This window comes from Rhipicephalus microplus, unplaced genomic scaffold, assembly GCF_043290135.1.
Source record: "Rhipicephalus microplus isolate Deutch F79 unplaced genomic scaffold, USDA_Rmic scaffold_17, whole genome shotgun sequence".
In the NCBI taxonomy this organism is placed as follows: Eukaryota; Metazoa; Arthropoda; class Arachnida; order Ixodida; family Ixodidae; genus Rhipicephalus; species Rhipicephalus microplus.
Window position 1 is genome coordinate 119004 of NW_027464590.1, and position 11642 is coordinate 130645.

General features: G+C 41.9%; 1 protein-coding gene across 1 annotated transcript; it reads left to right on the forward strand.

The window, feature by feature from the left end:
* The first annotated feature begins 1038 nt into the window (after positions 1-1038).
* LOC142785015 (protein O-mannosyl-transferase TMTC1-like) lies at positions 1039-11278 on the forward strand. The gene is made up of 9 exons (XM_075883430.1): positions 1039-1133; positions 2334-2477; positions 2837-3048; positions 4539-4674; positions 5719-5863; positions 6944-7081; positions 8689-8811; positions 9623-9700; positions 9891-11278. Exons 1-9 carry the CDS (start codon positions 1054-1056, stop codon positions 10023-10025), a joined length of 1191 nt encoding a protein of 396 aa, XP_075739545.1. The 5' UTR covers positions 1039-1053; the 3' UTR covers positions 10026-11278.
* Positions 11279-11642: the final 364 nt, after the last annotated feature.

Consider the following 11642-nt stretch of genomic DNA (forward strand, 5'->3'; position numbering starts at 1 on the left):
TGTCATGTACGGCATCATTAAGATGCCATGCTCACAGTGCACTCACGACCGGTTCACTCGGTTTATATGCACAAACATTGGTAATGATAGACGTGACTGATGAGCATAAATGACGAGAGCAAACATATGTAAGTTATGATACGCATGTCATATATGAAATTATATACATGACTCTGCTTTGGTGCGCTTTCTACCTTACTATATACCAAAATTGGTACAGCATGACTGGAGTGGGTGATGCACGTAAATGGCAGATCATGCATTGTGTATACCATGCTAGTTTCATCAGTATAGTATATACCATATTGTACATACATCCATGTATGACAAGCACGCGATACATATAGCGAACTAAATGTTCAGACATGATTCTCTTCATTTGCCTCATATACAAACTAGGTGATGTACGCGCATCTCTGCTGACTGCTTCGCATCGCAGTGATTCCTTCAGTTCGTGGCTTCCACCACACTTCTTTGTTCGCGAGAAACGCTCCTTTAACTTTTTGCGTTGCGCTTGGCTCGCCAATAAATCAGCAGTCTTTTAGAGACACGCGTTTCTCATCTTGTGAAATGCACATGACTGACAAAAATTTCGGCCTTTATTTCTTCGCCGTAGCAAATTCAAGGTTTTTTGTTTGATCTTCCAGTTACCTATAGGATGCTGCGAAATTTGCTGCAGTAGAATTACTTTTATTGCAGCATAGGCGTCACTCTGCTGGTGGCTGAAGGGATGTCCCGCCTTCACACGTGGTGCTCTAGAGCACTCCGCTGGTGACCCACGAGCCTCTGCTTCATTCTAGTGGTGCTCTTCACAGCACGCGCCTGGAACCGGAACGGCGTGTGGGCATCCAGGGAAGCCCTGTTCGAGTGGGTGAAATTCATATCGTTTTTGCGTGAAGTTCAAGCTACTTTTACATTCCCTGTTAGTCAAATGCTGAATGTGAGTCATTTTACTGTCTTTTTTGTGTTTGTGTTCAATATATGTAAATGATATGAACAACGCATTTTGTTTATTCCAGATCTGGTATAAGAGACCTTCCGGGAAACGCAAAGATGCATTACAATTACGCCAATTTGGAGAAGGACACAGGAAACTCGGACTTGGCCATCAAACACTACAGGCTAGCAATCGAGTGAGTTCTTTGTTGTTGTAGTTCTAAAGACGATAGTTTTTCTTGGGGACCTTGGACACAAAAATTTTGGTGTGTCTGTCTTTCTGTCCTTTTGTCTGTTCCTCCATTCCTAACGGTACCACACATGGCACCAGCGGATACCCTTAATGGCCGACAGCATCCACAGCGCCCGTCAATGTTGCTCGAGGTTCAGCGTTCATACTTATGCGATTGTCAATTAAAAAGCAATTATCGCGCATAACTGTGGCACCATAACAGCACGTATATATTCTGTATGTCCGTCTTTTATTGGAAAATGCATACATGAGTAATTCCAAGGACCGTAGCGTTTATCACGCAGCGCTGACCGTGCAATGCTAGAACGAAAAGGGGTATGCTTTCAACGCTTTGCTAGGACGAAACGGTGGTGCCACTTACCCGCCGCCTTGTGTTCGACACCTTACCACCTCTGAGACGGGTGCGTGCGCCCGTCTCAGAGCCATGCATTTCGTTTTCCAAGATAACTGGCAGATAGCGCTCATCTCTCAGATGTGACGTGACTTGTGCTCGTTTGCCTCCACTGCATGCTCGAGGCTCTCCAACGCAGTGCTTCCAGAATACCATTCAGCAATTTTCTTGCGCAGAAGGTCAAATAAACCTTTCGTTCACTCTCTCCAGACGGAAGACTATCGTCTTTCGACGACATTTGCAGGTGAACATTCAGATTTGGGGCCAATTTTTATTCGACGCTCGTTATACCGGGTGTTCTTGTCTTGACGCGTTGTTTATTATTTATTTGTTCTTCAAGTTACAAGTGTTTTGAAGCTCCGCTGGTCAGCAGAATAAAGTGACATTCAGCGAAAATCTAGCACCGTTACATAGGCACTCAAATAAGACCATTCCAGCCCTTAAACGAGGCATCGAGATTTTCAAACGGTACACCGCGGAATTTCTAAGGTAATACGCGGGCCAAACAGCCGCTAAAGCTTGTCTTTTAAACTTTACTTTTAACAAAATGGTGTCTGGCCACTATTCTTTGACAGGACCGCATTACGCACACAGGTTGGGGTGCAAAAAAATTAAGAAAAAAACTATTTTTATAATAATTACTTAGGCCATCGCTTGCGCTGGTGATGGCGTTAAGTGTTTATTGCAGCAGAAAACTGGGCGTAGTAAAACAGGGTGATAATTGATTTATTCCTTCTGCTTTTCGCACCCCAGGTTGTGGCCAGATCACGCCAGCGCTCACAATAACTTGGGCACTGTGCTGACATCGGCGGAAGAATCTGAACATCACTTTCGATACGCCTTGCACGTCAACCCAAACCACCCAGGAGCTCATTTCAACCTGGCCAATATCTACAGGTACATAGGGTTTCCCTACTTTTGAGGCAGTTAAGCAGTACAGTTAGCGCAGCCAAGCTGCGTAGAACCACATTCACGAGAAATAAAACCGAAAAAAAGAGAAAAGGCCCTTCCAACGCATATTGGTAATGCATTGGTAGGGTCATAATAAAAGCATAGTAACTCAACTGTGCCTATCACTTTTTATTTTGTCTGTTGTGACCATGCCTCGCACTTCAACTTATGCTCCACCTCTCATCTTCTGTACATGCTTCCAGAGTAATCTATCGCTCATTGTTTGCCAAAAATCAATCTATCCTACAGTAAACAGTTTTACCATGAATAACTGAAAGAAATATCCGTTGTTTTTTTATGTACAGTAAGCAAGGCCAAAAAGATGTCGCAAGAGCCCTGCTAAAGCGTGCTGTGGAGCTTGACCCCGATTTTAGCGAGGCCTATTCGTCGCTTGCTGTCCTCGCGGCTAATAGAGGTGATTTATCTGAAGGCGAGAGGCTGCACAAGATGGCATTAAAGAGCGACGACAGAAATGCCGATGCCCGGATGGACTACGGCACATTCCTTCAGTCACAGGGTGAGGCCGTCTTTAGAGTGTCTTCTACTACTCTAAGTCGTGCCACTTAGTGACATGATATGTACTTTCCGGCAGCTAAGTAACTAGTCACCTGTTTAATCATCATCATCATCATCAGCCTGACTACGTCCACTGCAGGACAAAGGCCTCTCCCATGTTCCGCCAGTTAACCCGGTCCTGTGCTTGCTGCTGCCAATTTATACCCGCAAACTTCTTAATCTCATCTGCCCACCTAACCTTCTGTCTCTCCCTAACCCGCTTCCCTTCTCTGGGAATCCAGTCAGTTACTCCTAATGACCAGCGGTTATCCTGTCTACGCGCTACATGCCCTGCCCATGTCCATTTCTTCTTCTTGATTTCAGCTATGATATCCTTAACCCCCGTTTGTTCCCTAATCCACTCTGCTCTCTTCTTGTCTCTTAAGGTTACAGTTACCATTTTTCTTTCCATTGCTCGCTGCGTCGTCCTCAATTTAAGCTGAACCCTCTTTGTAAGTCTCCAGGTTTCTGCTCCGTAGCTAAGTACCGGCAAGATACAGCTGTTATATACCTTCCTCTTGAGGGATAGTGGCAATCTACCTGTCATAATTTGAGAGTGCTTGCCGAATGTGCTCCACCCCATTCTTATTCTTCTAGTTACTTCAATCTCGTGGTTCGGCTCTGCGGTTATTACTTGCCCTAAGTAGACATAGTCTTTTACAACTTCAAGTGCACCATTACCTATCTCGAAGCGCTGCTCCTTGCCGAGGTTGTTGTACATTACTTTCGTTTTCTGCAGATTAATTTCAAGACCCACCTTTCTGCTCTCCTTGTCTAACTCCGTAATCATGAGTTGCAATTCGTCCCCCGAGTTACTCAGCAATGCAATGTCATCGGCGAAGCGCAGGTTACTAAGGTATTCTCCATTGACTCTTATCCCTAACTGTTCCCATTCTAGGCTTCTGAAAACCTCCTGTAAGCACGCAGTAAATAGCATTGGGGAAATTGTGTTTGAAGTTTAATATACTATACGTAATTCATATCAGCTATAGCCCTAAAAACCGCACCTGCAACCTATACGTTTCCCAACCTCTGGTCTCAAACTATACTCATCATCTCGAGCGTAATGAAAAGGTTGGATATGTTTCGCTATACAATGTTAAAAGAATTACATCGTTATCTAGCAGGACCTCTGAAGTTATCAACAATATAAACAAGATATGTTGCAAGGAAGGTTAAATATTTAAGCGTTATCAGGTGCGGCTGCCTAGCATAATTGTCTACACCAAAAAGAACAGGAGTTCAAAATTTCAATACTGCAGAAATTCTGCAGAAGACGAAGCGTGAAACGGTTAAACTAGCAATGTCACTAGTACGGCAATGGGTGTTGTTCAACTCCAATAACAACCCTCTTCTATCATTTCTCATCTCTAATTCAACCTGGATTACTTTTAGGCATTTTCTGCCTTTCTATGATCTTATTCGGGTAACCATATGCTCTTCTCTTTGCAGGCCGTGCTAAAGAGGCCATGGCACAGTATCATCAAGCTCTCGACATCCAAGAAAACCACACCGTGGCACTTCTGAACGCAGCTAAAAGCCTTCGGAGCATGAATCTAAACATAGAGGCCGAAAGCCTCTACAAGAGGTTAGCTACGAGGTTATACCTACTGCCAACCATGCTCCTTAGAACAAAACAAACGAACCTCCGTGGTGTTGTGGCAATGCTCCGCCGTGATGACATAAGAGGTGACCTAAAGAAAGAATATGTTATTTTATTCCATTTACCGACCATTTCTTTCACAGCATGTCCACATTAACTAATCCTAAACCCACGAAGACCATGGCCGATGCCTCAAATAATTAGTTTCTCACCTGTTCAATTCGACAGAAGTCACAATAGGGAGGACTTTAAAAGAAGTGAGCATAAACCTAAAATGCGTTTCAGCCTCCCTAATTCGTGTAATTGATTGATTGATATGTGGGGTTTAACGTCCCAAAACCACTCTATGATTATGAGAGACGCCGCAGTGGAGGGCTCCGGAAATTTAGACTACCTGGGGTTCTTTAACGTGCACCCAAATCTGAGCACACGGGCCTACAACATTTCCGCCTCCATCGGAAATGCAGCCGTCGCAGCCGGGATTCGAACCCGCGCCCTGCGGGTCAGCAGCCGAGTACCTTAGCCATTAGACCACCGCGGCGGGGCTCCCTAATTCGTGTAAGCCTTTCAGATAGCAGTGGACGCATTAGTGAGGCAGATCTGTGGCGCTATCGTTCGAAAGATCGCCTCAGTTGTTCTTAGTGGAGTAACACCAATGTGCGTTCAAGGTGTGCATTTGAATGTAAGATCTTGCGGAGAGACATCCTCATCTTATGACGTCTCAGGTATGAGAAAGCGAATTTTTCAACCTTTTTAACACACTTTTCTTGTTAGCCTAGACTTCCTACAAAACAATTTTGTGGCACACCTTCTTAGCGTTGTTTGTGCGTGTAACGAACGATTGTGTATGCCAATTCTGCGGCTGATGCTCTTAAAACAAACAACAAGCTGCTGAATACATCAGAAGCAGCCTGACGAAACACACGTTGCTGTTAAACTAACACCGTTTATGCAACACGTGAATTAGAAATACTAGTTGGTTTCTCTCAGCTTCACTGTTCATGATCAAGTTTAGTCTATTGCGGACAGGGCCCTTGCTGCTGAGCCAGATCCGCAGGTGATGGACAACCTCGCTGTGTTCTACGTCAGCGCTGGCCGACTGGATGAAGCAAGAGAGCTGTTCGAGGATATAGATAAGCGTTTCCCGGACCACCGCGACAGCAAGGTTCACTTTTTGAGTAGGAAATGACGAACATAAATTTTCGCTAGAGAGTAATAATTTGTAACAGCTGGTCTGTTGGCACTGTTGGGCAGTGCGGACTGCTTCTTTTCACGTGAAAGAAAATTCGAAATAAGCACGAGAGACGATTTGTACTATACTTTTATTACTTCTTGTCATTGATAAAATCTTTTGTCTATATTTTATGCTATTTACCATTAGGCAAGATGCACGGAATGAAAAAAAAAAATAGGCAGATTTTTTTATATGCGCTGCAGTTTAATTGTCTCTCATTAAAAAGAAGCTATGAAGCACTTGCTGAAAACAGGCACGTAGCCAGAATTTTTTTTCGGGGAGGGGGGGGGGGGGGCACCTCTTTGATTTCGGGGAGGGCACATCCTTGAAATGGTTATTTTTTCGCTCTCTATGTCAGGACGAAAAACAATTTTGGTAGTGGAGGGGACACGGGCCTGGTGTGCCACCGCCTGAGTACGCCCCTCGTTGACAAACTAAAGACTAAAGTATAATAAGGCCTGATATTTTAAGGACACCAGACAAGGACAGTATTTTACAATAATAAATGTATTTCATGTGAAGTGGTTTACCATTCACTTTTTATGACTCTGGCATTATTCGTACAAATAACATCATTAGGTTATTACCGCAAATTTTATGCAAGTACGTCTCAGAAAGCTGCTTACGTAATACCAGCTAAGTAGTTACAAGAGTACAAGACTGATATGCGTGCTTTTCAATCAACTTACATGCTCGCACGAATAATGTTGCTAGAAAAAATTAGCGCATTCATTCTAATATAGAACGAAAGCTCAAGAGAGTGTCAAAGAAGAAGCATAATTTTCAGAGTGTTGGGTTTGACCCTATCTTATTTTTAAAGATATATTCAGAGACGTTAAATGTGAGCAGAAGTATATTGTATAGGCACTGCTGAATCTATACAGGCAAAATTTATTTTTGTCTATGAGAAACCGGGTTGTATTCCTGCTTAATTAGGTGAAAGCATTAAATCAGTACTGTTCTAGATTTAAGGTATTAAAGAAAGCAGCACACGGTGTTTCATTTCAACTTCATTTTCAGGCTCAGCTCCTCATTCAAATTCGAAGTTTTCGAGCTGCTGAGGACCTTCTGCTCGACGTGATCGACCACAACAGCACTGACAGAGGTGCCTTGCACACGGCTGCTCTGTTATACCACCACATCAACCGAACAGTCGAGGTACTTCTTGCGTTTCGTCAAGTCGATCAATCATTTATTCTTTGTTAACATAGTATTTGACTCTGCACAAAAAATGAGTCGCTGGTTGCTCTATACGTTGCCTGCGTCAACTTAATATTGATGGTATTTAATTCTCCCTCAGCTTTGCTGCAGAGAATAATCACTGGTTCTCGGCTGTTTAACTAATTGCATAACGTAATAGTGTTGACAATCTTGCGGTCCTTGTTTAAATCGTACCCGTAATGCCTATGACTCAAGTAACTTGATTTTTTAGAAGAGTTTAACAGTTAACATTTGGACTTTACACGTCTGAAAAGAGAATTCCGCGCACACATAGAACAATTTGTTTTTAATTTCACATCTTCTTCAGAGAGCAAGAAGTATATGCCTAAAAAATCGTAGACTTGAGTATGGACCAGCCACGTTTTAACAGATAAAAGAGGTAATTTTGTGGAAATTCCGGCGTCGGCAGTGGTGTGAGTGTCGGCGTCGTTGGCTTTGAGTGAAATATCGTCATCTTTATGTGACCGAAGAGTGAACAAAGCCGCAAGTGAAATGAATGATTAAAATTCTCGGTCTGAGTGGGGATCAAATCCGTGTTGTTTACGTGGCAAGCGGGTGTTCTACTACACAGCCACGTCTCTGCTTGTGAATACAGCAGAAATAACTTCCTCCTCTTCAAAATACAATGAGAGCAACTTTCACGCTTTACCAAACACACATACATTCTTCATAATAGACCATGAATTATTGCAGTAGTATCGCGTGGTACAAGCGCTATTGGCCGTCAGTACATGATATTATCGTAACGACTTCATAGCTTAAAGTCAGTCACCCACTGCAAAACGCACTCATGTTACTGCTTTCTCAAGGCTAAGTTGCGGTTGCATAGCAACTTATAAAGATTTCCGAAACCTAATGTTTCAAGTACGCACTAATAAAAAATTATCGCTATTGCATTCAGCTGTTAAAGGCGAAGCTGAAAGGTCCCCAACTTTATTTTTTCCAGCTTTTGAATCGGGATATAATTCATTGTGATTATCAGATCCGCTTAATAAACAAGTGTGGATGGCTACAGAGTATTCATTGAATGACATCATATAATCTGTAGTGATGCTGTACCGCTACGATACTGTTGAACAGACCAAATAAAGGGACTCAACTATAAATTACTTTAACTTGTGAATATTACTGTTATAACCGTGTTGCACTACAAGAACTGGGTTGATATCTTCATTTTAAATGAATACAGAATAGGCAATTTGTGAATGGTGCTGAAGTTGATTTCTATAATTAGTGAACGTACTGCGCAATTTCCTCATCTGGGAGTTATTACTGCTACGTGTTCACAGCAAGCTCGCAGAACTTTGCTTTGAATCAATGTGAATTATTCTTTAATGTTCCTGACTACGAAGTTTACATGCCATCATACTGCCTTAGCTCTCAAGGAGGCAAAGCGAATTTATTTATTTATAGGGCACTTGCTGCATCCCCACTGAGAGTTCCCCCAGTAGTCCTGAATATAATTTAAGAATGTATGAACCGCCGTGCGTTCCTGTACTAATGTTTATGATCGATATATTAGTGAGTCTTTCCTAATCTTTCAGGCACTGGACTACATATTAAAGGCTCTAAAGTTGTGCGATGTTGACGACCTCCTATGTGCAAAAATACACAGCGACCACGGTGACATACTGAAGGACTTAGGTCACCTCAGCTCATCGGCACAGGTTCGTACAAGGCACGCGCTTTTATCAGAGTAATGAACAATTTTTATAAAACTCGATGACATAGCCTAAGGAGAATTTATGATGTGCTGAAAGCCTAAATAAAGTACCCACTTTTGTTTTAGCTCTTCACTTTGTGTCTGTGAATTATGCCTACACGCATATTATTGCAATTGTTTTGACATAATTTCCCGTAGATTAGGAATGCCTACATAGTAGTATTTCGAGCCGAAATAAAATAAAAACACGTTATAGTTTCAGGAGCATGTAGAGATAAAATTTGATATTTTGTTAAACTTTACCTCAATTTTACCCTGAGCTACTCAATTTTCTGGTATGATGATGCGGACTAAATTTAATTAAAAAACAAAAAATAGCTGTTGCATAACATTACTTGATATATATATATATACATATATACATTTGTGTATATCACTATTTATATAATTCTTAGTTTTTGTAAATGAAAATTTCTTACCTAATTGAAGACATTTCATGTCTCCGCATCTTAACAGTAGAATTGTTATCCTTCCCCGTTTATTAGGTGCACATATGTTGTGTGGTTAAGGATGTAAATGCTATTGAAAAGTTTTCTCAGGATATTTTTCAAATAAATTTAGAAATATTTCTCAAATAATTGTAAATTCCTTAAACTTCTTTCCTGCGGCTGAGTCACTGCTTATAAGGCATGCTTATAGAAACACCTGCTTGAATTCCCTACACTACTACGCCAAATATTTGCTCCTTTTAAAAAAAGTTAAAAATGTTAAAAAGACATAAAATACTCAATGCGCCTTTTTGTTTTCTGTTTCAGAGCTATCAAGTCGCCATTCGTCTGGATCCTGATCTCGCTCACGCTCATCTGAACCTTGCGGTGATCAGGCACTTGGAGGTTAGCTTTGTTGTTGCGATATAGCAACGCATTGCAATAAGTGGTTTAATCATGCGTCAATAATTATTGCCTTCACCGAAACACGTAATAATTAGTGGCCGCCCTTGGGCTTAAGCGACTGCTTATCCAATGCAGAACTCATTGTGCAGGTTCTTCTAGCAGAAATTGTATGCTACGCGTTGTTTTCCAGAGTGACTACCCAGCTGCATTTCGACACTACCAAGTGGCCCTCTCTCTGGATCCAAAGAACAAGCTCATCGTAGACAACATGGCCAAGTTGAGGCGACGAATTGCTAGGCCACTGGCCTTCCACGACTGCGTTTAGTACTGGTGCTTCGTCGGAGTGCAATCACCGCGCCGCTTATCGGCGTATATACATTCACGCTATGCCTTCACAAGCGGCTTCACATGTTCCGCAAACATTACCAGTGAGCAGGCAGACGTTCCGTTTAATTAGCTCGAAGTGCAGAATGATCGTATCCTGACTCCTACTTAGCAAAGCGTGTTATAGGTGTATGTACTGCGTTATTTATGCTTCAAACACCCCTTCCTGTTCCACAGTGCTGAAAACGACGCACCAAAAGAAATTGTGAAATTTTTAGTTTTTTATTTTAAATTTGAAATCTTGTAAATAGGTATCTTTGACACACCGGGCCACTCTGTTTTTTTTTTCAAATTGGCGAAAACCCGCGCACTTATGTGCCTTTTGAAAATACATGGTGTCGCACAGTAAATTTATGGGATAATTGTGATATTACACTATACACCCGTCTCACCATGTTACCGTTCAATGTTCGCATGTTAATTATTTGCCCCTGTTAAGATATATGACTGCAAAAATACTTCATCTAGTGAATTTTGTTCTTTGATGCAAGAAACAATAATAATTCACTGAAGTTTTTTGCCCAGATTTTCGATACACAAAACCATTTAGATTATTCACGTGGAATTTTAATATGAACACAAAAAGTGAAGGTCTACTACGATCCTCTTTTTATGTAGTTCTCTCTCTACGCCATTAAGAAGAAATGAAAAAAAAAGATACGACAACACTTATTACTGGATGTATCATGTGCGTCAGCCTATTTGTGTTCACCCTCTTTGTCAGCACCTCTGCGGTTCGCTTTTGTGAAAAGTACCACTTCTTCGAGTAGTGGCATAAGTCTATGCAACCACGTGCCTAAATTTCTGATTGTCAGAGTTGTTTGTGGGTTAGTTATCACAATGTAACTCTCTCAAAGTGTGACAGATTTGCTCAGATGTGGTTCCTGTTGCTGCGTCGTTGTGTGCGTCGTGTTATAAATGTTTACGAATCAAGTAAATCGGAATGCTGCACCGGAACAATACAAGGAGATCTCGCGAAAAATGTCTTACGTAATCATCGCATTGCAGTGCGCGTAACATTGAGCTTGTTTGCGTGACCTAGAACGTATCTGGAAAGCCTGTGTATGTTTGGATTTACAGGATGCAATGAATTCAGGTGTCTTGAGCTGCTCAATGTCTGCATTTGATTCTAGGAAAAGAACGAGAAGAGCGGCAGCATCGTGCTCAGAACGGCAGGAAGTTCCACTAGTAAATACAGATTCGTCATAAAAAATGTACGCATGTAGACACGGACACAAAATAAGAGTGAAGACAACACAAACGCCGTGTTCTTGCTGTCTTCTTCTGTTTGCTTGTGTCTGTTTGTGCCCGCGTTCCTTTGTTTACCCTCGTCCTATTGCCCTGTGAAGGATTTTCCTGGCATAATTTTTTCTTATCATTTTTGATGTTTTTGCGAACTCGCAGTTGACTATTTTTTGGTGTTTTTAACGTTTCCAGGTCCATGGCACAGAAGCAGGAAAGCACACCAAGAAGTTGCGAGACCTAATCTTACGGAGTGTCTTAGGTTTTCTCCGCATGCGGTGCCGAAAATGCTAAAAACTGTTCGTAATACTCCACG

Coding starts and splice junctions, on each gene's coding strand:
- LOC142785015 (XM_075883430.1), top strand. CDS start 1,054: ATGCATTACAATTACGCCAATTTGGAGAAGGACACAGGAAACTCGGAC. Junction 2,478..2,836: donor AACCTGGCCAATATCTACAG/GTACATAGGGTT, acceptor TTTTATGTACAG/TAAGCAAGGCCAAAAAGATG. Junction 3,049..4,538: donor CACATTCCTTCAGTCACAGG/GTGAGGCCGTCT, acceptor TTCTCTTTGCAG/GCCGTGCTAAAGAGGCCATG.